Source organism: Parasteatoda tepidariorum, chromosome 5 (assembly GCF_982258835.1).
Source record: "Parasteatoda tepidariorum strain Cologne lab strain chromosome 5, Ptep-v5.0, whole genome shotgun sequence".
NCBI lineage: Eukaryota > Metazoa > Arthropoda > Arachnida > Araneae > Theridiidae > Parasteatoda > Parasteatoda tepidariorum.
The window spans coordinates 43,349,779-43,376,828 of NC_141759.1; the positions used below are offsets into that span (position 1 = coordinate 43,349,779).

The 27,050-nt window shown below is 29.3% G+C and overlaps 2 protein-coding genes across 2 annotated transcripts in view; one reads left to right on the top strand and one right to left on the bottom strand.

Annotated features, from left to right (window-relative positions):
* Window positions 1-11,559: 11,559 nt before the first annotated feature.
* LOC107441355 (uncharacterized) lies at window positions 11,560-26,286 on the bottom strand. The gene is made up of 8 exons (XM_016054582.5): window positions 25,817-26,286; window positions 24,202-24,511; window positions 21,722-21,898; window positions 20,715-20,841; window positions 19,520-19,631; window positions 18,040-18,145; window positions 16,638-16,818; window positions 11,560-14,691 (listed from the first exon to the last, which is right to left on the bottom strand). Exons 1-8 carry the CDS (start codon window positions 25,913-25,915, stop codon window positions 14,016-14,018), a joined length of 1,788 nt encoding a protein of 595 aa, XP_015910068.1. The 5' UTR covers window positions 25,916-26,286; the 3' UTR covers window positions 11,560-14,015.
* Window positions 26,287-26,356: 70 nt separating this feature from the next.
* LOC107441353 (transmembrane 9 superfamily member 1) overlaps window positions 26,357-27,050 on the top strand; it is a 38,991-nt gene continuing 38,297 nt past the window's right edge. Inside the window, exon 1 of the mRNA XM_016054578.5 lies at window positions 26,357-26,555. Within this exon, the coding sequence (XP_015910064.1) occupies window positions 26,472-26,555 (84 nt within the window). The 5' untranslated portion in view covers window positions 26,357-26,471. The remainder of the gene's footprint in view (window positions 26,556-27,050) is intronic.

Consider the following 27,050-nt stretch of genomic DNA (forward strand, 5'->3'; position numbering starts at 1 on the left):
GGGTTATATTATTTGATTGATTTTTGTACCCAAACTATTGATTTTTATTCCAACACGTGCCATCCAATATTATTATACAAATTATAGTGCTTACACTATAAAGCATTCTTTCTATTTGAATTTCAACGAAATAAACGACAGATGAATTTGGATGACTTTGCAAGCATGCTGTGATGCAATCCAAAAAATAGCAAACTGTGGCATTTTACACAAATATAGCCAAATGAGAGATAACACTCAAAACATGGCAAACCTTACACATTATGTTTTGATATAAATTTTCTGAAATTTGTTTTAGGCTCGCAACCAGCTAGAATTTGTAATTTACAGGAAACTCTAATGAATAGTAAATTAACGCGTAAATTTAATCAAAAAATTACAATAATAAAGCTTCGTAGAATATTAAGACCGTTCACACATCATCTCGAAAGCATAACATAAGCGAAGGAATATACCGGAAATTTTCTAAATATTCCCCGGTTTTAGGAAGCTTGTTATTGTTTACATTCAGTCAACTATTCATAAATTTTCATTATAGTTTGTCTAAAGTAAGAACTCCCCAAGCCATTCGTCTGGACATATATGGTAATGAGGTATAACAAGCTCAAGTAGGGCATGAGGTCATTATTTAGGGCAAGTTTTGGCTCGGGCCGGCCAGAGAAAGGGAATATTTTTCTTCGGAATATTGTGTTAAACATAGAGTGGAGAAAAGCTACCTTCCCTGAAATTAGCTATTCTTGTTTCAATAGCAATAGGCGGCCTCAGACTTTGTGGAGGGGGGAGTTCTCACCATAAACAAACTGTACAAAATTAAATTAAGATTGAGTTTTACAGTCACTCGAAGAAATTCTTAAGCATCGTGACCCCACCAGAAAAAAAATCAAATACATGAAATGACTCTTCTTTTGATTGAAAAAAAAAAATTCCACTAGTTTAACACGCCTGTGGTTATGAATGTGTGTCTGAAATGTTTAATAAATTTCCAAATCCCCGACATGCTTGTCCTTTTTTAAAAGTAATGGAATTTTTATTTTTAAAAGTTTTGTTTTTGAATTTTTCCAAATTCAGTATTTAGACTCTAAATTTTAGAGTATCCTAAAAAATGCCGACCGACATGGTTGCAACTGTAAGACAATGAAAAAAAATTTTAAGCAGTTGAAATTTTCAATGTGTCAATGTGATGCTCACAAGCGTTGAAATAAAAAATTATCGTGGGTGGAGCCTAGAATGTTTCCAAAAAAATGGGACAGGTCCCAAATAGGGGGCTTGTCCCACTTTTTTGAAGACCAAAGATTCAGTTCAAAATTTCACTAGGCGTACAGCTACCTTCAAGCGGGCTGCATTAATGCTCTGCCAACCAAAGATCCAGGCAACTCTTGGGAAACTCGTGGCAGCAACTGGTCCTGAAAGGCTTCAACATTTCCATCAAACAAATTGAACGAAACTCTATCTCTTTGATAAACCAATCACTAATGTCTAGGGAATATATGAAATTGATGATTTCTACGGCCATTTTCAAGATCAGTTTGGTGCTCGGTCTGTAACCTCATCCTTCTACTAAAATCCTAACGATGCGTTTAATCCAATCCATGCCAAACGATTTACAGGTCCTCCATGCCCGGGAACCAGTCAGTTCTTAATCCTCCAACTTTTCAGGACGTTTTCCCATAGAAAAAATATTGAACATGGTCCAAATGTTCAGTGAGGGGCATTCGATAATTCATATCTACCATCTCAGGCTCGTGCATCGAAACGGAAAGCAATTTTCAGATGAATAATAAACTAATAACTGAAAATAATCATTAGTGCGAAAAGCAATTTTCTGAAAAACAAAAAACCTTCAACTATGAAAATTCGCAAATCCTCTCAAACTAAAACCACCACAAAAAAAAAAAAAAATCTTGATGGTTCATGCATGTGTGAAATAAACACAATATAATTCCGAAACAATTATTTATTTACGTGAAATTTAAACAATTTACAGACCTGTAATAAGGTTACGGTAGAATAGGTTCTACTGGCAGGTAAATTATGAAATGCCATGCATCACAGCTACCCACCAATGGCAGTCTTCTCTTCTAGAGCACACACACTGGCCGAAGGGTTTTAATGAGTTCTTTTTAAATTGCAGTTTTCTTTGTCTAATTGGATGAAACTCTGGCAGAGTGTCCATCATGGCAACCAACTTGGTGATGGTATCTGTCATAATCATATGGGCCACTCGCATTTGAAGCATTTTTTCCAACAAAACTTTCGAACATGTCCGCCCATGTAACGGTACACGTATCCATTAGTCATACTGCGACCATTCGACTGCGTGCATAGCACGGCAAATATTTGGTTTTGAAGCGATGTAAAGTTGTTTTTTTTGGAGGGGGAGGGATTGAAATGTATGATCTTTCGTAATAATCCTTTTTAATGTTTTCACTTTTGTCACCAATTGTTAGGTACTCTATTTACATCTCACTAGAGTTGCGTAATGGGCTATTGGCCATGGTCTTGGAAACATCCCTGAGGATTATCCGAATACATGCCACAGCAATTTTGATTCTCTGCAGAGGGGATGGCTACCTTGCTTTGATAGTCCGGCGACCTGCACGGGAAGTCGAGCACTTTACGGTAGAAAAATTTAACGAGGACCAATACCACGTACCCTGGGTTCTTACGCATGCTGATCAAAGTGGTCATTCACCCGCTTACTGACCGGACCGCAGCCAGTGATGCTTAACTTCGGTGTTCTATTGGGAACAGTGTCTTCACAATCAGTCCACTGCGGGATTGTCACCACCTGGAGAATCACTGTTACTCGTGGGTAATTTACAGAAGGAGGGTACTTGTTCACTTTTGCTGGAGGAAGGCACTGGTTCAAATTTGCTAGGTGAGTGACCACTTTGATCAGCCTGCGTAGGGATCGAGGGGTGCGGAATTGGTTCTCGTTAAACTGTTCAACCGTAAAGTGCTCTACTTCACGTGCAGGTCGTCAGGCTACCAAAGTAGGGGAGTCATCCCCTTTAAAGAGGATCGAAATTGCGATGGCATGTCTTTGGATCATCCCCAGGGATGTTTCCCAGACTGTCGAAAATAGCCCATTGTGCAGCTCTAGTGGGACACAAATAAAGTATCTACCTACCTCAACTTTGCTGGAAACACTACAAATCTTCTCAACTTTGGTGGAGACACTACGAGTCTTTTTAACTTTGCTGGGCATTTTGTCACTCGAGCAGGAAAATTTAATGTCATCAGCTTGAATCATTCACTATGTTTTGCCGCTCCGAAGCTGGAGTGTCTCGGCCAATCAACCATTTTCTTTTCATCATCCACAGCTGAAATCCTGGGCTTGGGTATCCTTTTAGGTGTCTTGGAATGAGGGGCCACCAAAACTATGGAACGAAACTTGGATTTGACTGATTGTGGAGGAATCACCATCAGTCAAATTCCGTGTTGGTGGAGGAAGAGAAATTGGCTAAGGTTAGAAGCGAGAAAGCGGCGAAATCATAAAGCATTTCTACCACTTCGATTTCCAAATATCATAATGCCATCGCTTCCGCAGCAATCCTGCCGGTGGCAAAAAAAGCGGAGTGGATGTTGCAAATAGATAAAGGCAGAAATACAATAAGAAAAAAAATTATGACATTTACAATAAGTGTAATAAAAAATCAAATACCGTTAATAATAAAATAAAGAAGGAAATGCTTTTTTTTCCGGGGAGGGGGGGAGAGAAAGTTAAAGCTAACGGGTCGTGAACATATACATAATACAAAACTCAATTTCTTTTTTTCTTTCTTCTGATCTTAGACTCTTAAAATAACCCTTTATTTTCGGGTTTAAAAATCAAAATAAGTTAAATATGGACCTATAAATTTTAGAATGAAGAGCAATCAAATGTTGAAAATCTCTAATTGTTGTCTTTAAATTCTATCAGTAAGTTTTCACAGATTAAGTACTTCATTTAACCAAAAAAATACAACGAAAAAAATTATTATTGTAAATTATTAAGTCCAAGAATCAGGATTAATCTGAAAAAATAAGAGAAAAGAAAAAAGTGACATTTACGGAAGAAGCATTTTCGTATGCACTGACTTGTTAAATGATACCATCAAATGGTTCCCTTTAAATGAGAAAATATATTTTCTACTGTTTGGAATTAAACTCTGAAGTTGGTGCACGTACGTGATAATCAGTCAATAGCGCTGGGCGATGTTAAGAGTTTGGCATCACTATGTATCGCCACTCTAACATCGCGATATTTAGCATTGCGATGTTTCGTTACACTGTTTTATATTTGGTATAGAGTAATTTTGTATTGTGTAATCTTGTATTTTTTGATTGATAAATTGAGGAGATAATATTCTTGTAAGAAACTCAATCTTCAGTTACCTTACACAAAATGTTATAAATTCGTCGAGTTATCAACAAATGCATTAAAAAAATAAATAAATAAATCTTAACAACGACACGATACATTAAAAATAAAAATTTGAATAACTTATGCAAAGAGGGTGAATTGTGATAAAAATTAGTACGCCGCTGCCTATGTCACTAAATAAGTAATTATGAATATAAAAATCAAAATGCACATTGAGGTCATTTATAAAAATCTTCAGAAACAGAAAAATCAAAACTTTGCTGATAAATTGAACAAGATTTAAAATTTAGGAACAGCTGACGCTAAAATGCAAGTAACTTCCCAGTCACCTCCTCCCCCCATCTAAAATGTAGTTCATTACTATCAATAACAAAAAAATAACAAAAAAACTCTTCGCGCGAGCTTGTTGTTGTTGGTTTCAAGGTGGGGAAAAGTGCTCATCGCGGGCTCTTGAAACCATCGTTGTACTATCGGAAATAACGCTCATCATCGCGCGTGTAGTCAACGATGCATCGGGAAACATCGCGCGTACCTCGGTGAATCGCAATTTTCGATGCTTCGAAAAATTGTCGATCCAACCATCGGATCAGCGATGATTACATAATATCGATATTTTCCGATGCATCGCCCAGTCCTAGCTATCAATTTATAAAATTTCTTAGCAGAGGTTGAAATTTTATATAATAGCACCTTTATAAAAATACTTAAAAATATCAAATTTAGAAAGAAAAAAGTTTAAAATTTGTAAATATACAGATTATAAACCAAAAACAAAGGTTCTAACAGAGTCAAACAACTGTACTCAAACTTTTTATCAGAAAAATTTTATCATCAGCAGCACAAGGTTAATTGCATGCAAAAATAATTTACTTATCTATAGTTACTAAATGATGATAAGGAAGCAAATCGTTAAGAGAGATTTTATAGAGGGAGAAAAAACTAAGTTATTTGATAACTTAGTCATCATAAAAAAATTTGATAACTAAGATTTATGTAAGATAAGATTTCATAAAAAATGGGAGAAATATTTTTTTTTCGAAACATAGTGAAAAAGAAATAAGGAGGGGAATTTATTTTCTCAGATCTATCCCAAAACGGCAGGAAATTTTTTTTCATAATTTCGATGCACAAATTTTTAAATCAATTTAATGCTGTGTAATGATACACTCATGGATTAAAAAAAATTAGCGCATCAAGAAATAATTGCGCCCACCCATCGACGCCTCCGTTTGGAGTTTTGCGGCGCACGAATAAACTGGACTGCAGCGGAATGGAACCAGGTCGTCTTTAGCTGCGAATCCAGATTCGATCTCAGCAGTGATGACAATCGTGTTCGTGTGTGGAGACCCCGTGGCACCATGACAGCCCAGCGGTATGTCTATGAAATCCTGCAATCACATGTGCTGCCACTCATGCAACGGCTCCCATGAGCCATTTTTCAACAATACAATGCTCGGCCTCATACGGCAAGGGTGTCACAAGACTGTCTCCGTACTGTTACTACCCTCCCTTGACCTGCCCGATCCCCAGATTTGTCTCCAATCGAGAATATCTGGGACGGCGAGTTGGGCATCCCACGAGTTTGAACGAACTAGAGGCAAGGTTACAGCAAATATGGAACGAAATGCCCCAAAACATCATACAGAACTTGTATGCCTCAATGCTCGATCGTATCGCATCGTGCATTCACGCTAGAGGGGGTGAAGGGGTCCAATGGAGTATTAACTCCTCCGTTCTTTTGCCTCTTTCTCTGAAATAAATTATCATTTTTCTTTGATTTTCTAATCATTTTCTTACATCAACGTAGTTATTACGTACGTAAAATTTCGTTTCATTTTGACGACTTCTTCTTGGTGAGCTAATTTTTTAGTCCACGAGTGTATATACTCGCTTTTTTTTTTTCGAAGTACAGTTTGTTTAAAAAAATTCGAAGGAAAAAAAAGGAAATCTTCGAAAAATTAGGGACCAGCGCCATTGAAGGAAAAGCAATTGCTTGTGCAATAGTTATGTGTTCAGATAAATGCCGTTGGTTTCAAGAGGACAGAGCTACTGTCCGCTATATGAGTCAACTATGTCTTTTCTTAATGAGTTTCTTGGTAACGTCCTGATTTCTACCACTTTTCCTCCACAAAATCTGTACTTGTCACTTTTAGACTATCTTCAAACGGAGATATTTAAAAAATATTGGGTATGCAGAATGCCTAACATTTAATGGCAGAACTGAGGGCTAAAATTGAACAAGTGATTAAAAATTTTCCCCCACAAATGTTGATTCATGTTTTTGAAAATCTTATTAAATTTTCTTAATTTGTCAATTGACAGATTACAGAAATTTAACATTTCTAGTAATATATGTTCAATTAACATTGCTTTCCTTCTTGGTTCAAGTTTTGCTTTTCTGGATTGTATTTTATTTCAGATATGTAGTATTTTAATAAGTGTTAACAAAGATTTTAAATTTACATAATCTTGAAAAGGATAAGCTTATCCCACCTGCTTATGTAGATTTAAAATTATTATTGAAGTCAGTGCATTTTGAAATGCAATTATCAGCAACAGCAAATAAATTTCAACTACACATTAATAATTATGTAATTAATTTATAATAGCAACCACTGAGACGTCTTTGTTTGCATTATGTTTTCAAATATCTCTGCATATTTCAGAACATAACTATAAATAGATGGTCTATTTGTGGGATTATATTTAATAAAAAATATATAAAAATTAAATTATTTAAAAAAATTGTAACTAGCATTTTATTTAAATTTAAACAGTAAACAAATGATTATTATATAATTATTAATATTATATATAATTATTATAAATATATTATATTTCTGATAAATCTTAAAAATACGGTTGAACACTGAAAAAGTTCCTAGAATGAAGAATAATATCCCCCTGAATATGTTTCCCAAGACTTGAGATCATACGGTTATGTGATACTTATATCCTGTATAGGGATATGATAAGTGTAAGTACTTACACCGGTATTTCTTTCTTTCCTTAAATTTGAATGCATTTAATGTACATTTGCTAGAAAATGAAGTAAGTTCAATTCAATTACTTGAATTGAACTTACTTAAAGCTCAGTTTTAACCACACACAAAAAGGGAGAAACAAATGAACAATTCAACATTTATTTCTTAAAAAATATATCAACACCACATAATAATAATAAAAAGTACAACATAAGAATTGTAGCTGGAATGAAATATTACAATTACATTAAATTGAATGGGAGGTAAGGACTTAAAAGCGCTTAGTTGACATATATATATATATTTATACTTTTAATTATCTGACATAATTAGGACAGGGTAATGTCAGAAAACTTAACTTATCGAACAACCTGGATGCATTTAGAAAGGGCCATATTTAATAAAACTTACTATGTGTTGAAATTATTTAAATATAATTTTTACATTGCATCAATATTTTTCTAGAAGTTGATATTTTAAATATAAAGTTCGACCTCATTTTTTTAATAACTATAGGAATCTTTAGATAGGTTTATGTTGTGTCAATTAACTGTACATGTCACATGGTCAGAAGTACAGCAAATCTAAACAAAGGAGTTACATAGACGTAACACTATCCCTTCAATAAAAGAAACATTACAGTTGATTTCTTCAAATTCCAAGGAGGGATATTTTTATTTATTGAAATTATTTTTCACAAAACTTTACTGAAATGTACGTAAGAATTTTAAAATAATTATAATAATATGAATATTCATTTCTTAATAATATGAATTATCAAAAATTAATTTCTTTCAAACATTATGATGATGAAGCAATCGTTAATTGCTAACTTTCGATATGAAACAATTTTTATTAATGTATACAGATATGGTATAGTAAACATCTTTACAGAATACACAATGAAGAACAAAAAGCAGTAAACGAATATGTAACTAAAGACCAATAAAAATGACTTCTAAAATAATAATTATTAAAGACTCATAAAAATATTGCATATTAATTGAAATGATGTAGGTGATGGGAAGATAGCATGGATAACTTTTATAAATTAGTCAAAACAGTTTACAAATCATTTTATCATATATAATATTTTTTTCATTATTAAATTTTAATTTTTAGCTTCATTTTGAAAGGTACACAAGCTAAGTTGGAGTGATATTTTATTGATCGATCTTTCTTTTTAAAGAAAAAGTTGTTTTATCCATGATATGAGACTAGTGTGGATAAGTCTTAATTTATTATCACTTATTTATAAGTCTTAATTTATTATCACTTGTTTTTTAACAAGAAAAATCAAATAAAATTAATTCCAAGCCAAAAAGTACATTCTTAAATAAATATTTATAACGATGTAGATTTTTATTAATGCTAGACCACATAAATAATTTTTTACATTTAAGAAGTGAACTTCAATTAAACTATGTAAAAATCTGTTTCGGAAACTAACTACTACATTAGAAATCTATTTTTAATATTTATTTAGTAGGAAAAAATATTACATCTTAAATAATTCAAAACAAGTAGTATTATAACAATTTAATAATAAAATGTCAACTAAGAGACAGTCACATTAATCATATGAACAAGTCATTAAGCAAATTTTGGAAGAACATAATTTGCTATTAACTTGCATAAAGAAATCATAAAATTTAACAGGCAATGAACATTTTCTATAAAAATAGAACTTGAAATACATTAAAGTATTAGTTTATATTAAAATTTTCATGGTATCAAAATAAATAAAATTTAGAAATTAAAAGCCTAATCATTTTAGGCACTAAAAGAGTAAAATTTTTAAAAAAATTAATTGGTTGCTTAACAAAATTAATCTTAGTTACATAACAAATTAATACTTTAATAAGTGAAGTGATGATTATTAACCTACATTACTAGAGAAAGCTTTATGTGGATACAACACCATGCCCACATCTATGTGTCATGTTTGTTTATTAAAAGAAAAAAAAATGCAATTTAAAGGTGACAATTTAAATTCACAATGAGTATAGTTATTCACAACATAATATCATTTAAAATAAGGAATAATATTAGTTGTTATAACTGAGAATTAGTAGGAGAAAAATCAAATTAAGAAATTTTTCTTCAACGATAAAAACATTGTTTTCGCATTCACTCTCGAATTAACTATGTTGCCAAGCAACATCACATCAAAGTGTAACACAGTTTTGTGAATATATTAAAATTCTTAGAGATATTTTGACTGATAAACTAAATGACAAAATTATTCCAGATGTTCACATTAAACTCCTTTCACCTACAAAAAACAGAATATTAAGGACCATCTCAAGCTGCCAGATTCTTTAAAAAAAAAAAAAAAAAAAAAAAAAAAAAAAAAAAAAAAAAAACACAAAACTAAGAATGAAATTATTATAACTTTAAATACATAATTTTTAGATTTTGCTTAATTTTTCGGTACTTTTCAATTAGCTGGGCGCAAATGTCGCCAATTCTGAACCAAACGCGAGTCAAGTCGCCAAGCGAACCGAATGACAAAACAGTCAATGGAATAAAAGTCGAAACTATAAACAAATATTAATGAACTAAGATGGAAGAAAGAAAGAAATTTAGATGGAAGTAAGAAATTAAAACGTGTTTTGTTATGAATGAATTTAGAGAATAGAGCACGTGGCCTCAAACCAACATTCCCCTAATGGTTGTAAGAAATTTGGCGGAAATCTACATTATTTGGCAATTTTTTGCTTGCGCCCGGCTAACGGAAAAGTACCAATTCTCCCCTTAGGTAGCACAATATAAACAGTCTTATCCCAGAAAATAAGAAACAAAAATTACTTTAATTAATACCACAGTGTACAAGAATAAGTTTCACAAACAGTATTTATACATATTTACAAACTTATGATCTAAAACCACAGAATATCAATTAAAATATTTACAAGTTTAACAAATATGATATTTGGCAGATACTTGACTAAAAAGCTAACACCGGGAGATTCACTAAGTTTAAATATCGCTATAAGGAATAAATACAATCGCTGACTAGGAATTTTGGTTTAAATATAACCTTGAAAGTCTTGCAGGTATATTTTTCTGAATTCAAACTAGATTATTTAAGGTATCAAATTAATAGTTTGAACTGAAAATGTAATACTATTCAAATCCTGTAATTATCACATATACATCTGTGCCAATTACACTCAATTTAGCTTAAGAAAATGCACAGTTTGTATTACATTTACCATTTCCACTTTTCAACAGAGTCTTTCTTTCAGTGATAAATGACTTGAAAAGGAAATAATCAGTGATGAGAATAAGTGCATTCTCACCAGAATGCACATCTCTTATTAAAATATAAATATTTAAACATTGGAAAGATTTAAAAGATACTTATAATTTAGAACTCCTAAATTAATATATTTTTGACACTTCAAAAATAATTTGTAAAAGAAAAATTTTTTTTTTTTCTCAGTGTACTAGTTCTCATCACTGAAAATAAGAAAATATAGACACATATTGAATTGAAATATACATTCATACATAAAAATTCACATTAAACAAGATATTTTGTTATGATCACCTGAAGAAAGGAACAATAAATAAATAAAAGTAGAATTTGTTTTAAACCTGAAGCAAACAAAAAAAATTGCTTAGAAAAAAATATTTAAAATGATGAAACACACTAATTTCATATTATTTACCTTTAGACCAATATAAATTTATTATTAAAAAATTAAAGTATGAAATAATGCATCATCTAATGTCCATTTGTTGAACTTAAGTGGTCTAAATATGTTAGAAGCGCAAGTCAATAAACTAGAAATTGTGGTTTCATAAAGCTTTACTCTAAATAATCATAAAGCTTAAAGCTAAATAATCGACAATATCTAAACATACAAATATTTTTTAAACACAGAATTTCAGGTTTCAGAAAGACGGAATTTTTTACTTCCTTGAGGTAACAAATCCAAGCAGAAACAGAAAAGTATATTTTTTCTTTTATATCCAAGTAAAAACTTAGAGCAACTTTATGCGGAAAAAAAGGTAAGACTACTCATTATATGAAACAACTAATATTACTGAATAGCATAGTTGTCAAAAACAAAATTAAATTCAAATTTCTTAAAAAAAATTCAAAATATATTTTAAAAATTAGTTACATGACTGAGAATAGTGGAATACAATCAAACTTCCAAGCACCAAAGGTGCAAATTAATAGAAATGCAAAATACCTATTCGTTTTTCTCTTTTAAATGTTTTTTTTTCCTCACGATTATTAGTCAAGATTAAAAATTTAAGATAATGAATGTCATAATAATAAAACTTGATAGATGAAGTTTTATTTTAATAGATGATCTTTTATTACCTTTTCAAATTTTTGCAAAAAAACTAAAAAGGAATTTTTTATTTTTAATAAAATTTGTTAGAATTTACTTACTTATTAGAATTTTGCTTACTTAAAATTTTTCAACTTTGTAACGTTTTGTTGATCAGCGAATAAAAATGCAACGATCAACCTCAACTGAAGTTTCTTCTCAAATACTTAACAGGACTTTGTTCACCATAGAGGTTTAGTTTATACTACTTCCAGTAGTTGCGCAATACTCATCAGGGGCAGAACAGTCACAATGTGCATTATCAGCAGGGAATTATTACATATCTTTCTACAATATTAGTTGCAAGTACGCAATTTGTACATATTAGTACGCAATTTGTGTATATATATGGCAAGATATATATTGTACGCAATATACATATGGCCAAGAACTCTTTTCTTGATTATATTAGAAACCATAAAAACAATTTATGAGGATTTTCAAATATATTCAATATTGAGTCGCACATTCTATTTTTTAAATTAACAATTACTTTATTTGATTATGAAAAAAAAGAGTAATTTTAATTTAAAATTATAATTAGTCAAACTATAAATTAATAAAGCTATTGGTGGTATTTTTAAGACTTAAATAAAAGTTATTTATAAAAGTATATTCAGCAAAACATTAACAGGATCAAACAAAACATTAAATTATTGATCATACTGAATTTATAATGATATGCAAAGAATTTAGCAAACTAAGGAAACTTAATAAATTTATATTATTAGTGTGAATTAGTGAACAGCCTCTATTAAATTTTTATTAAAATTTGTTCAGTGTTTCTTTAATAAAACCATTAAAAAAAAGTTAGTAATTTTGGAATGCAAATACAATAAGTTTTGCAGTTAAACATTTTTGTCAGAAGTAAATTATTATATGATATTTAACAAATCTGAGATAATAGAATTTTTTTTACTTTAATTGTTTTTAAAACAAATCATTAAGAGATGTATTAAAGTTCTTTGGAATGACAATTCTGAATTAACACAAGATTTTTTACTGCATTTGCTATATGTTAAAACAATGAAAAACTTTCCCCTTATGGGTTTTTTTTAAAAACTTCGTCTTTAAGTAATATTAAGTTTTTCAATAAAATAACTTACGAGCACTGAAAATTTTACAAGTAATTAAGTACAATAAAAAGTTTAAAAATATTATGTAAGTGAACAGTTCTTTAGGCTCAAAATCTCAATTAATTATTATCTTTATTGAATTTAATTAATAAAAGACAGATGGAAATTTTAAGGCAATGAAATTTGTGATTGTTGCCTGCTCAAGACCCACATTAAAATAGGTTATTAATGAATGATCCCCAAGTCAAGTTCAAAGATTATGGTACTGATCTATAAATAGAATAGCACAAGAAGGCTATTGGCTTGTGAGTGACAAAGATGACGGTGCTGCAACAATGTTGAAATTAACAAGATAAATAAAATTTTATTTTGGTATTAGGGGAAAAAATTTGGCAATGTTAAGTTTTATCCTCATGATCAGACAATAATTTTTTGAAATTTTTCGGTTTGTTTTTAAAGGGCAGAAAACGAAGTCTGAAATCGAGAATCTCTTGCAAAATGCAGTTGAGTTACACATGAAAGTGCAAGAATTCTTCCCACTAAATCCAACTCAATGTAAGAACATGTGGATCTGCAATTATTTCATCAAATGTAAAATGAATGACGCTTTCATACACTATGGATCGTTGGTACACCAAAATGAATTGTGGTTTTATAAATTTAAAAAATGATGAAGCAAACAATTTGAAAACCACAATTTTTGCATGATTGGTGGCAAAAATCGACATGGTAAAGAAAAAGGGAAAATTAAGCAATCTTTAAAGACAACCTATGAAAAAAAGCCCCTCTAAAGCCTTCTTAAAAACAAAAAACAGTACCTTTAAGCACTTTTTAAAAACGCTATGTATCCTGTTTACTGTTTCTGAGAAGCAACTTACAATTGTCTGTTTGCTGATGCCAAGTTCACTATCTACAATATTTGTCTAGATAAATGTCTGAACCTGCAAATAAAGTTTCTTGTTTTTCTATGATCTCCTGAGCAGTCATATGCGTGAGCCAGACATGTTGCATCACAACTTTCTAAGTGTTCAGACAGACTTTTAGAATTACAATTTTTAACTTTTATTCTATATCAACGGAAGCTTGATTGAAACCATTAAAATTAAATAGAAAACAAAATGAACTTAAAATGGAATGGCAATGTATGTTTTGAAATGAAAAAATATCAATTAAACATATTTAAAAGCAAAATGATATTTGAAATAGATCAAAGGTAATATAAACTGCACAATGCGACTCATATACCAACATCTACATCTTCTTCCGAACTCATATGAGAATTGTTATCAGCAGCATTAGTTCTTAAAGGATTACTAGAATACATTTTGGGGTTGGGATGAATGCTTAACTGAGGGTCGGTAAAGTTAAACACATTATGCATTGAAGGTTCAATGCACACAGTGTGAATTTTATGAAAATAAGATGATTCGATTGGCAATGCTTTTGATGGTTCAATTCCAGGCTCATTCAGCCTGCTTTCCTGCAGATCAGTATCTTTTTGAATAAATCTTTCCATTTCTGAAACATTATTGGCGGAACTAAGGAAGGTGAACTTAGAGTTTGATTTTGAGTCGGAGGAGTTTAATTTTTGAAACGGGAGACTCGAATCGCTGACTAAACTATTTTCACTCACTTCACTGTCTCTTCTGCATACTCTCTCAAAATCATTTTCGTTCTCACTATGATTGATTAGAGTGAAATTGTTTGTTTTAGGCGCATCATCACAGTTAGGACTTGTATGGTCATGGTTTCCATTATTCGCAACCGCCTCTTTCTGTTCAGTACTCTGATCTGACTTCTTTTTTCTTTTGGCTGTTATGGCATCAGGAGATTTATCTTCAGAATGCTGTTTACGTTCTCGCTGCTTTTCATTTTTCCACCAGTTCTTTAGTGTGGACAAAATAATTTTAGGCCTGTAAAAAGAAACTTTTTTAGTAAATACACAATTAGAGATGCAAAGTGCACAAGTGAATCAATTTTAATTTCATCCTGATTACATGATTTTACTTTTTAGAATAACATCAAGTATAGGGCAAAATTAAGAAATTTTGCTGCTGGCTAGAGGTCAGTCGTAACAGTTTTAAGAGTAGTTACCTTTCTGAAATTTGAAAATTTTCCATGATTAAGAAAACTATTGATGTTAATATTGTAAGGTATTTCTAAAATGAAGAAAATCTTAAGTAGCATGCATGAAATAAAGTAATTTTCAGAATATTATAAAATTTTTATAGTAACTCCATATGTATTGAAAAAAATAAATGCACATGGGGGCAATTTTGACAGAAAAAAAAATGGTGATCGGGAAAGGATAGAAGGACAATTAATTTTAAATATCTATTTTTTATATTTAGCTGCCCTGTGGCAAATGGTGATCTTTAATTTTGCCCTATAGTATCAGGTGCATAACAAAATGTAGAGAACATAGGATCAGCAAATTTTAAAATAATTTAATTTTCTAATACTTTAGTTCAAATATTAATGGATAGGGTCGCAACTTTGTTGTTGCATGAATTTCCTTGAATCATTAATTTTGTCTTATTAAAGTCTGTAAACAGGGTTCCCACTCAATTTCAAGAAAAAAATTCCCTAACTTTTCCAGGTAAATCAGGAAAATTCCAATGAAAATCAAAACCATATTTTATATTTACCTTGCAATTTTTCATCAGACAACTTTGATTTTTTGATTGTAATGTCAAACATTAGATTTTGTGAGCAAAGAAATATCAATGAATAAGAATAGAAGCATGGAAGTTTCACTAAAATGCAAAATTTTTCCAACAGATAATTGTTATAGATGCCAGAATCATTTAACTTGAATCTCAATATCTGATTAATGTTACTGATAATTCTTGAGACTGGTTATTTTCCAGGTATAATGTAGGAGTTTTCCAGTTTTTTTCTTTTTTTTTTAAAATTTTAATTTTTACCTGGCTATTTCCTGCATTTTAGAGGCAAAATAAAATGTTTTGACAAGTCCAGGTTTTCCCAGTTCTAAATTAAAACATAGAACAGCCCTAATGATTTAAAAATTATTAAATCCTCGTTTGATTATTTAATCATAATTTATACAGTCAATTATGACTTTAATTCTTCTGTATAATGCACAACTAACTAAGCAATTTAACATAACTAAGCAATTAACTTTCTCTTTTATAGCAGAATCATAAAAGTGATTCACTGTATTCAAGCCCTTTATGCATCGATTTAGGTGAAGACTGTATAAACAGTACCTATAAATTATTAATAAGTAATACACTAAAAATTATCTTAGTAACTCTTACATAGCATTTATAACTTTTAAAGTCTAAAAACAATACATTTTTATCTGTACAGTCAAGGGGAACAATTATTTTATAGAAACGCTACTGATAGAACAGGTGCTAATTGGTACACTCTTTGGATAAACTTTTTCTGGGTCGTAGAAATGTTTATTTTTTAATATATAAGATTTGATTTTCGAAGTTTTAAAAAAAAATTACTTTATCTAACATAAAAAATCATAAATTCAAACATATGTATATCAGAACTATTAGTTAGGCTTTTAAGCTTTTAATTTTTTTTATTCACTGAATTTTCAGCAATGTTTCTGGCAATACTATTTTATTATTTTTACCTGATATATTTTTCAAAAACCATAAAAAGTTGTAAGTTATGTAATAGTAAAAATGAATAAAAGATATATAAAGGCATGAAATACCTGTTATTTGTAAATTTTCATATAATTTTGTAATGCTTAAAAAAAATAATTAGGTTCCCCCCTTTTTATTATTTTTGCTGATTTTAATCCTTCGATTTAATTTGTTAACTCTCAGGTTGAAATAACTAAATTTTTAAAAATGTAATATAATTTTATAAATACCTCTCTTGTTGTCTAACAGGTCCTTGATTTAAAATATCTACATACATTTGAAGTGTGCGTCTAGAGGGATTACGGCAACTGCGGAACCAATCTCTCATGGTAGGAAGCTCTTTAGTAGGATGAAATGTGAGACGTCCATCTGTTGGTCGGTCACTAGGAACTATTTCTGGAGCAGTGCCCTCTGTTAAAAATGTATTATTATTAACATTATTATTATTATTAACATTATCAATGTGAAATTATTATTATTATTAACATTATCAATGTGAAAGTATTATTATTAACATTATCAACCCTTATTATTATTAACATTATCAATGTGAAAAGTATTAAATTTAAAAAAAAAGATTGATTAATTTGATAATTAAAAATTGCATAAGTTTTGACCAGAACAATATTTTGTTAATGAATATTTATTAAGAACAATGTGCTTCAGAGAGAACAAGCTTTCCTTCATCAGATAGTTAAAAATGACAATAACTTTGTCATAAAATCAATTGCAAACCATTGTCTTTCTCTCCAATTTACTTTGCATTATCAATATTCAGATGCACAATCAATATTAAACGGCATCTATTATGAAAAAGTACATTAAATAAAAAGTAACAAGCAAATAGAATCATAATATCAAATTGTAATAAAAATTGAAACTGCTGGAAGCAGAATGCGTAAAATTGCACCAAAGCTGTCATATCACACAAGCCTTCTTCTCCTGACGTACCACCAAAAATATTGCTTATTTAAAATACACAAAAGGGTTAATCTTTTCATTGACTCATTCAGAGTAAGGTTTTTGTATTAGAAACCTTGTAAAACTTGTTGTTCAAAGTCACATTTATTAACTATACATCTATTCATTCATTTATTCCAGGAGAAAAAAACTACAAGAATGGAAATAAATTTTTTTTTTCAATTTCAATTTAGAAAGACTAAGATAGCATTTGGTATTTTAGAAACAATAAAAATAGAACTATGCAATTTTTACAGCAAAAACCTTACATTATTGCCTAAATCTTTGGGTAGAACTGCTTTTTATAAGGTAAAATTAACATACAAGGAAAGCACACAAGTTTTATAAATTATGCACATTCAAGGAATATTGAGGGTTTTCTTAAATAAATGTTATTGCCTTGTAGATTTAACAAAGTAATCTATTGTTCACTCTGTTAGAATAGTGATAAAATTACAAAGAATAATATTTTGTAGCAAACTGAGTGAAATGATTTCATATTTTGTAAATATATATACATTAAGTTATTAAGTACTAATATTAATATAATCTATCATTATAAACTTAACAAAAAGCTCATATACTGTCTTCATTTGGAAAACAATATAAAAGCAGTTAACTATATAAAAGAGCCATGTTTAATTTGATAATAAATTAAGATGATGAAATTACCTGGAGTTTGTTTCCTGTAGTTTAAATACCAAGTTCCAAACTCTTGACATTTCTCTTTTCCTATTTTCCCCAAATATCGGTTGTTAATAATATTTGATAGCATTGGCTAAAATAATATGTACAAGTTATTTGTTAATCATTGTTATTGAACATTCACATTTCAATTATAAAACATTACACAAGTACATTGAAATAGATACATATTGCTTTAGGTAACTTATGAAAAAGTTCAGTTTGTATAATATCAAAATTGTTTGCAACTTATTAAACAGTTCTCCAAAATTTAAAAAAAAAGTTTTTTCCCTAACTTTGTTTTATTGCATTTAACATTAATGCTAAATTTATAGTTGTAACAAATCATAGGCAGATATGCATAATACATACAAATGTTGTTTGCAAAAAATTGTCATTCTCTTGGAAAATTTTATAGTATACTCATTATATATTAAAAAGAGTTGAAATAGTATTTGACTGTTAGGCATCGAAGAATAAATTAGCAATTTTGATTTTTATACAAATATTTATAAAATATTTGCATTGGAATTTTCTGATCGACTTAGATTTAAGATATAGAAAGCAAAGGAAACCAAACATAAGGTAAAAGATGGCAAGTTAATAGCTAGTTTTATTGTTAAAAAACTGCTAAATTTAAAGAAATACGTGCTGGGATAATAATCCATATAAAATTTTAAAAAATATGCTGGGATAATGATCCATATAAAATTTTAAAAAAAAAATGATTAATTTTCAAAATTTTTTTGCTAAAATTCGGTTGACGAAAGGGTTGAAATTAGAAAAGTTAATAAATTGCTAGCAGATTTCTTAAATTAAATTTTTTTTTTTTTTTTAAATTTTGAGTTCACAGAGAGTTTTTTATTTTATCAAAGTCTGATCATAAGTTACCTGATACATGAAATTCAGTAGTATAGTGTAACTGTGAATTTTTTTGAAGTATATTGTTTTTTAAAGCAAAATAACAATTTGTGACAAATCTCTTATCATTCAAAGCTTTCAAAACCCTTTTTAAAAAATACCTTTTGAATAATAATGATATTCGTAAGACTATTCATACATTGCCTAATAAAGTGTGCAACTAAATAACCCTAAAAAAATATAAAAAGTATATCTGGTATGCCTAAATAAATTTCCTTTAATGAATATTTATATTCTTAAATTTTTATTAATGTGCACAAAAGATGCTTGGACATGCTAACTTTTTACTGGGGAAAGTATTTTGAATAATTTTTATGCATAGGATGCTCAGTAAGGCATGTAAAAGTCTTGGGAGTTTTTAAACTTTGATGCAAATTATGTTAACTATTATCCAAATAATGTTATGTAAAAACATTTATAATTTTTTTTAAAAATAATAACTCAGTACATTTTTAAAACACAATTTATAGTTATACTTGTTTTAGTATCTGTTTTAATGTATATTTCAAATAGAAATCTAAACAAAAGAATTTAAAAATATACCCACCTGAGAAAGAGGGCAGAGTTTTGCAAGTTTACTTTGAGACATTTCACGTAAAAGTTCAAGAACAGCATTTCTTACAGTTACATCTTTCCATTCTTGGGGATTATCTGGGACACTAAACAAAGAAAATAGTTACAATTTCAGATGAAAATTTATAGTTATACATAGAGGTTAATTATAACAAGTGCTTTGACAGAATATATTTAATACAAGAGAAAAATATAAATATTTTAGTCAATATTTTATTAGTCAAATAGAACAAGTAAGCGAGTGGCGAAAAAACTTAATATAAAAGTTCACTTGTTCATTGAAGGGGAAAATTAAAGTGCACAAAATGTAAGTGTATTTCTTTGGCAAGAATCCCTAATTCCGATATCTTTGCCTTTTCCTCTTTAATCGCTGGAAGAAGCTCAAGAGTTCTGTTTTACACTAACTTACACACCAAATTGTGATGGGAGACCTATATCGTGGTCAATATTTTAATTGAATAATTTGCCTATAGTTTTTTGATAAATGGTTAAATCAAAGAACAATTAACTGGCTTTTAAACTATCTCTGTAAAAAAATTTGTTAAATGGAAAATTTCTTGATATACTATATTTTGTTATTATTACACTACCAAACTCAAATAATTAATAATACACTTTTATTATAAAATTTATTAAATAATCTGCTACTCAGTAAATTTCTCTTAACTTACTTGTGTGCTTAATAACATAGATTAAATGTATTATTAAAAATTTGAATGATTTTTTTTGGACATAAAACTAAAAAATAATATTTCATAAGTGTAGCAAATATAATAATTTCTGTAAATAGTTATAGACTCCCTATAAGGCCCCAGTGCCTCACATTTGTCCAAAAACTTGCCAATGCTTCCTATGTTGGGAACTTATGTTTAGAGTAGGGAAGGTCAGTGACCTTTTGCATGATTACAAATATTGCTTCTATTTTTTGTGATATTACTGGGAAGACATTTCTTTCTTTTAGATCATTGCTTAAGCCCAATATTACAAATTAAAAGCACAGGGAATAAATATAATTTGCATAAAAATTGACATAGAATAAAAATTTACCTAAAATAGGTTGAAGGTGTGCAAAAGGTCACCCCTACAAGTCACTAATCCATATAACATGCATTTAACTGACTCCTAAAATTTGGTATTAAACAATGCTAAAACTTTAAATAAAATCACACCTATACAAGCGGATGTGAAGTGATGCCATAGTTGTTAAATCACCAAGAATATCTGCTACAGTTGCGTCTGGGTTTTCTGTTACTTGGTCAAAGGCAAGAGGTTTCCACTTCTTTATTTGAATGGAACCTTAAAAGAAATAAAGCATGAAAGTTACATTATTACATATTTGCACCACTGATCAACAATTACAGTTCCCCTTGACAATTACTCAGTTTTAGGCAAAGATAACAATTTTTAAGAATAGACAAAACTGCTTAAGGGGGGGGGGGGAAATCTTACTATTTTACTTTCATCACTCAAATTAACCATTACACTTTAACTTTTCCAGTAATTTACGATTTTAATTTTAATGCATGTAAATAATTATACTTTATAATTTATTCTTAATTTTTCTGACGATAAATCATCCAATCCTGTCTCACACTTAGTTTATGCATTCCAATGAATTATTATCAAAAACAAATTAATTCCATATAAATGAACTTGATAGAAATTAAATTAACAATTGGTTTTAGCAGTTAAAGAGTTAAGCATTTGGGCAAAATTGTTTAAAAATTTTGCTTCTGCACACTATTTTTCATGCAGAAAACTCTGCAGTTGCAAGTTAAAAACAAATTGGGACAAACAATCAAAGGAATGAGATATAAATTAGGGATACACAGCTCACAACTTGTGGATCAAATACATACATCAAATAGTTGTTGTGGGCTCTCCTTTCATCTTTTAGATGAAAATTTACAAAAAAATGACAGATTTTACTGCAACAGAAGAACAGTTATTAGAGGATGATCAAAATGTTGATAAAAATGACCATGGAAATTTTTGTTTTAAACCAAACAAAAGATATTTTTTCCTTGCTCTTCCCAGATATTCTGTAATAGAGAATCTAATGTACCATGTTTAATGCAAAGCTGACAAATTTTAGTTATTCTGAGAAATAGCAGATATATTCATATAAATATTCACGAAAGTTTGAAGGTTAACCCTAGAAATAGTATAGTCTTACCCTTAGCTCCAACAATTTGTGACCCAGAATAACCTAGTTTTCCTAATGCTGTCCTGACCAAGTCACTGAATAAAGTTTCGCAAGGAACAATGGCATAACTGTCAAGCTCAACATACTGACCACATGCTTGAGGTCCAGGGTTTTGTTCAATGATACAATGAACTGGCAAACTTTTACCTAAAAATAAATTTCAAGATAAAATTTTAATTAAATAATTTGCTTTACATTATATTTAATTACCTAGATTGAAAATGGATTTTTTTCATAGCAAAAGCAACGCTTGTGTGAAAACTTAAACATTATTTGTATCAGGAATGAAACTCCCATGTGTTTCTTTCGAGCATGGAATATATTCAACATGACTAGTGAAGGATACATTTTAAAATCAGATAATGAAGGTACATTTAACAATATAAATGTAAAAATCAAATGAAAATTTGAAAATTACAATCAAAAGAGAAATTTTTAAAAAGTAAGTATTCGGCCTAAAATTTGGCCGAATATTCAGTATTCGGCCCCATCACTATTTGTTACATCACTACTTATTACTAAAAACTCACAATATGAGACAAAAAATCTGGCAACTTACTTTAGTAAAAAAAATCAAAACGTAACCCAAACTAAAAAAGGAAAATTAAACAAACAAAAGGAAAAAAGATGACTTAGATGCTGTGGGATAGCAGAACTTGCACTTATTAAGAAAGATAACTTTCTGAAAAGCTTGAATTATATCATAAATCATTTATTATTATTTTTTTAGCATATAGTCTTCTTAATAATCAGGATTAATGTAAAAGTCAGACTATCCAGAGTAGAAATAGCTAAATATGATAAAATAAAAGGAGTTTTTGTAATTTCTTTATAAAAAATATTAACATTTAACAAAAGAAAAAATATATAAAAAACATAATTCAAATCAGGTTAATTTAATAATGTAACTTATGCAATGAAAGAACTTCAATTAGCAAAAATTAAATAAATTATTGTTTACCTTTTAAAGTAACCACAAGTAATAAAGGAATTTTTTTTAAAAAAATACAATTTAATCCATGTGGCAATTAAGTGAAAAGGACTTATCTATAGCAGCTACGGACTAATTAAGTTTGAGCCTACCAGTGACTAAACTACTAATTAAAATTTAAAATTTTCAGGTCTAATATAGTATGGCTAATTTAGTATGATTATATCGCTTCATATTGGTTCTAAGAAAACTCAAAACCTATAATTGTTTGTAAATTATTTCCCACAGAATGACATTACAAACAGAGAGAAAAAAAATTATTACAAGATATTTCAATTGTTCAATGTTTATTGTATTGTCTAAAATGGCTTTATCAGATTCATGTTACACTGTAGGAAATTGTTAATAAACAAATGTTTGTTTTTCAGAATTTTTTTTCTTCATCTGTACAACATAACGTTAACAAGGTATTAATTTGTAATAAACTAATGATGTTTTAGAACTTTTTATCCTATCTCAAGTTGCTTCTGGTATAAAATATGAACTCCTTAAGTTTTCCACCAGACGGCTCTGTAGTGAGTAGGGTCTCATTCATTTGTTCATAACTAATGCACTATATTTAGATGCTTCTTTTATAACAATAGCTGCAGTCACTTGAAAGTTAACAGGGTGGTTCCAGACTTTAGAGGGTCTCCAGGGTTGCAAAAAACCCACCTACTCAGTAAAACCCGCCAGGAACATATTGGGAGGGTTGAACAACTTCAGGAGGGTTTTACTGGGTAAAACCCACCCCAAAGTGGGTTTTTCTAAGATTGATTTCTTTTTTATCCTCTGTTATATTAAAGAGCTATTCTATTGAAATATATATGTAGTCTAGCCTAAAAAAAATTAACCTATGGTGAAAAAACTAACTATATAGGAGACTGGAGAGTCACCTTGCTGGCTAGATTTGACTGTATGGTTATTGATTAATCAGTGCCTTTGATTCGCTTTCTATGCAAATAAAAAATCTTCCTCAAATATTTTTTAAGACTAAAATATAAACAAAAAGTAATCCTGTGTTAAAATAAGTTTCAAATATGTGATGTATGTGAGAACATATAACATTTTGTATCGTGATGTCAGAAGAAACTCTTTTCAAACTTTTGCATTAATTATTAATTACCTATATGTTAAGTCAATTTATGAAATTAAACTTAATTACTAATATTAAAATAGGCTTTTTTTAAAAAAGGTACTTATCCCTGCTCTCTCCTTTGAAAAAAACTCCATTAAAACATGAAAAACCCAGAAAAGCACAAAAGAACCCAGAAAAGCCCACCCAGGTTGGGTTTTTCTAGAAAAACCTGGGGTTTTTGCAACCCTGAGGGTCTCCCATACACATGCAGAAAAGTTTAAAAAATAGTTAATTTAATCAACAGGAAATAAATCCAGTTTAAAATTAAATTGGTGAAATGAATTACACATGAATATATAAATATTTGTTTAGAAATGCTCAAAAATAAGATAAATTTAATACCATGAGTTTCAATAACTTTAATTTTAATATCAGCATTAGATGGAGAGTAGATAAGAGATTCAGGTGGACTTTGGCATCTAGAATTTTGCTTGTCTTCATTAATTACAATGCAGTCATCTTTCGGAATGTCTTGAGCTGTTGATGAAGGTGGTGGTAACGGTTGTGCTAGATTTGGAGGAGGTTGTGGTAGTGGTTGTGCTAGATTTGAAGGTGGTTGTGGTAGCGGTTGTGCTAGATTTGAACTTGGTTGTGGTGGTGGCTGTGCTTGATTTGAAGATGTGGAATTATTGTTAGGACCATTAATTAATCCCTAGAAGATTATATCTCATTATTATACAGAATTTGTTATTAAATTGTTGTGACTTATTTAGTACTATTTAAATAGTTATGATAATAACAAATGGAAGTGCTGTAAATCTAAACTAGCAAAAAAAAAAATTGCAAAAAAAAAAATTTTTCAAGGAGTTTTTAAATTGTATAGACATACAAGATTATGCTCAACACTGTAAAATTATAATTAAAAAAATTAAATTTTAAATAATAAACAACAAGTGCTGCTTCTAAATTAGAGATGCAACATACAAATATTTGGTATTTAGCCTATACTGCTGAACGCAGAATATTAATTTCGGACGAATAATGGAAGAAACGTCTGCCGAAGACAAAACTTAATTCGTTTATATCCATCTTTCTTGTTTTCTGCCCTGGAAAGGGTTTATTCGATTAACAAAATAATAATGAAGATAAACAAATTTGTGAAGGGTCCGATTAAAAGAAAAATCATTTTGTGAAGGGTCCGTTTTTAATTAAAAATATTTTGTGAAGGGTCCGTTTTTATGAAAAGATATTTTGTGAAGGGTCCGTTAACGGACCCAAATTTCTTCTAAACAGACCCCTGATCATATTCAGCAAAATGAAATTCACAAGTATTTGGATAAACTAAATTTTCAGCATAGTAAATGAATAGGCTGAATATACTGTAAATCGACACTAACTACTCTGTGTATTTAACAGAAAGCACTTAAATTTGTATTGTCTTATGTTAAAAAGATTATTAAGAAGATTTAAGAGAATATTAAAAAGATTTTTCTTTAAAAGAAGATGTCTAATGTACAAAACTGCTATTGTTTATCTTTAAAAATGTCTAATTTTTAGTATAATCTATACTATACACTAAATTTGGTTATAAATAAATTTCTTAATAATATCACTGCAGATTTTCAATAACACATGAAAATGAATACATAATATTACAAAAGATGTGAGTTTTCAAAAGTACAAGATTTTGGTTACTATTCAAAATATAAGTGTTTCTTCAAAATTTTAAATTTATTTTTTCTAGAACATATTTAGAAACACTATTCTTTAAAAAATATATAAATTTTATGTATTAATTAAATTTCACATATGAATATAGGTTTTTGACATTTTCGACATTTTTGACAGTGAGGTTTTTGACGTGACGGTTTAAACCATGGTTTAAACTGTCAAAAACTGTCACATGTCAAAAACCTGCCAACCCTGCTTTTGATTATTTCAAATTACAGTAAAGGATATTAATATTTTAACAAATATTCGTAGTAGAAGTAATGTCTTTGATTATTTCTAATATTACCGACTCAGCAGCTTCCGTCAGTGGTGTATGCGTATTAGCAACAACCCATGCTTCGGCAAAACTTTCCATAACAGAATGAAAATCCATTTTCTTATGCATCGATGACAAGTTTAAAAGACCAACTCACATACCATATTAGATGTAAAAATATCTCAATGAACAATAAAAGAAAATAGGCCAAGCAATCTTTCACTTCCACTGTAAATGAAGCTTTATTATCAATCAAATTAACAAAATAATAAGCTCACAATAAACAATATAGAATTTTTCGCAACCAAATAAACAAAAACGAATCCTGATGTTTTTAGAAAAACTTTAGAAAAACTGCACGGAAATTCAGTTCAATGCGTTTAAATATTGTCAAAAGTAACTGTAGGATTTCTTAAGTTAACGAACGATAATCAATTTAAACTTTTAAGTGTCAAATATTAGCTTTTACAAGCCTATCTCACAATTTATTGCCAGATGCAGACAAAACATAAAAAACAGTTAAAAAATAATATCCGTAAGTAAATGAGTATTTGAAGATGATATACTTTTATGTTGGCAACAGAAACAACTTATTTCTTCTGCTTCGCTGTCGAATTTGTTAAACATCGAAACAATACTTATATGTTTATTGTATTTGTTAATTACTTTAAAAAAATACAGAAAAATGAAGTGTCTTCTAAAGCCTATTTCTCTTTTTTCTTTTCTCATTATATTAAAAATGACAATTGCATATGAAATCAACGAAAAGGTAGGAGTATACCAATTTTAAAATTTCAAAAAAAATTTACCAAAAAAAAAAAAAATTGATTTTTGGTTATTTTTTGTTCATTTATTTTTACACATACCATTAACTACAGGCCTCTAAGTAAAACATTTTAGTATGATGTATGTCAGCTACATTAAATACGCAAGTAAATTTATTATAATATTAAGAGTTTCACTTCAGCATGAAAACAGAAATATTTTATTATTACGATTACAGAGGCAAATATAAAACTGTCGCCGATAAGTGTGTTTTCAGCATTCCCCCATTTCAGTAAATTTCTGGAGTTGATTTGCTGAAGATTATGTATTTTATCTAACTGACATTCTCAATCATTAATTTGATGTGTAATATTTACTTTGAAGCTTAAAATGTCAATTAGCTTTGAAAGTTTGAAATTGTCTTTGAACATTGACTTGATTAACTTTGAAATATCAATTTATTAAAGTTTTATAACTAAGTTTCCTTTTTTATAGCTTC

Coding starts and splice junctions, on each gene's coding strand:
- LOC107441355 (XM_016054582.5), bottom strand. CDS start 25,915: ATGCATAAGAAAATGGATTTTCATTCTGTTATGGAAAGTTTTGCCGAA. Junction 24,512..25,816: donor TGACGGAAGCTGCTGAGTCG/GTAATATTAGAA, acceptor ATAATCTTCTAG/GGATTAATTAATGGTCCTAA. Junction 16,819..18,039: donor CTACAGGAAACAAACTCCAG/GTAATTTCATCA, acceptor CATTTTTAACAG/AGGGCACTGCTCCAGAAATA.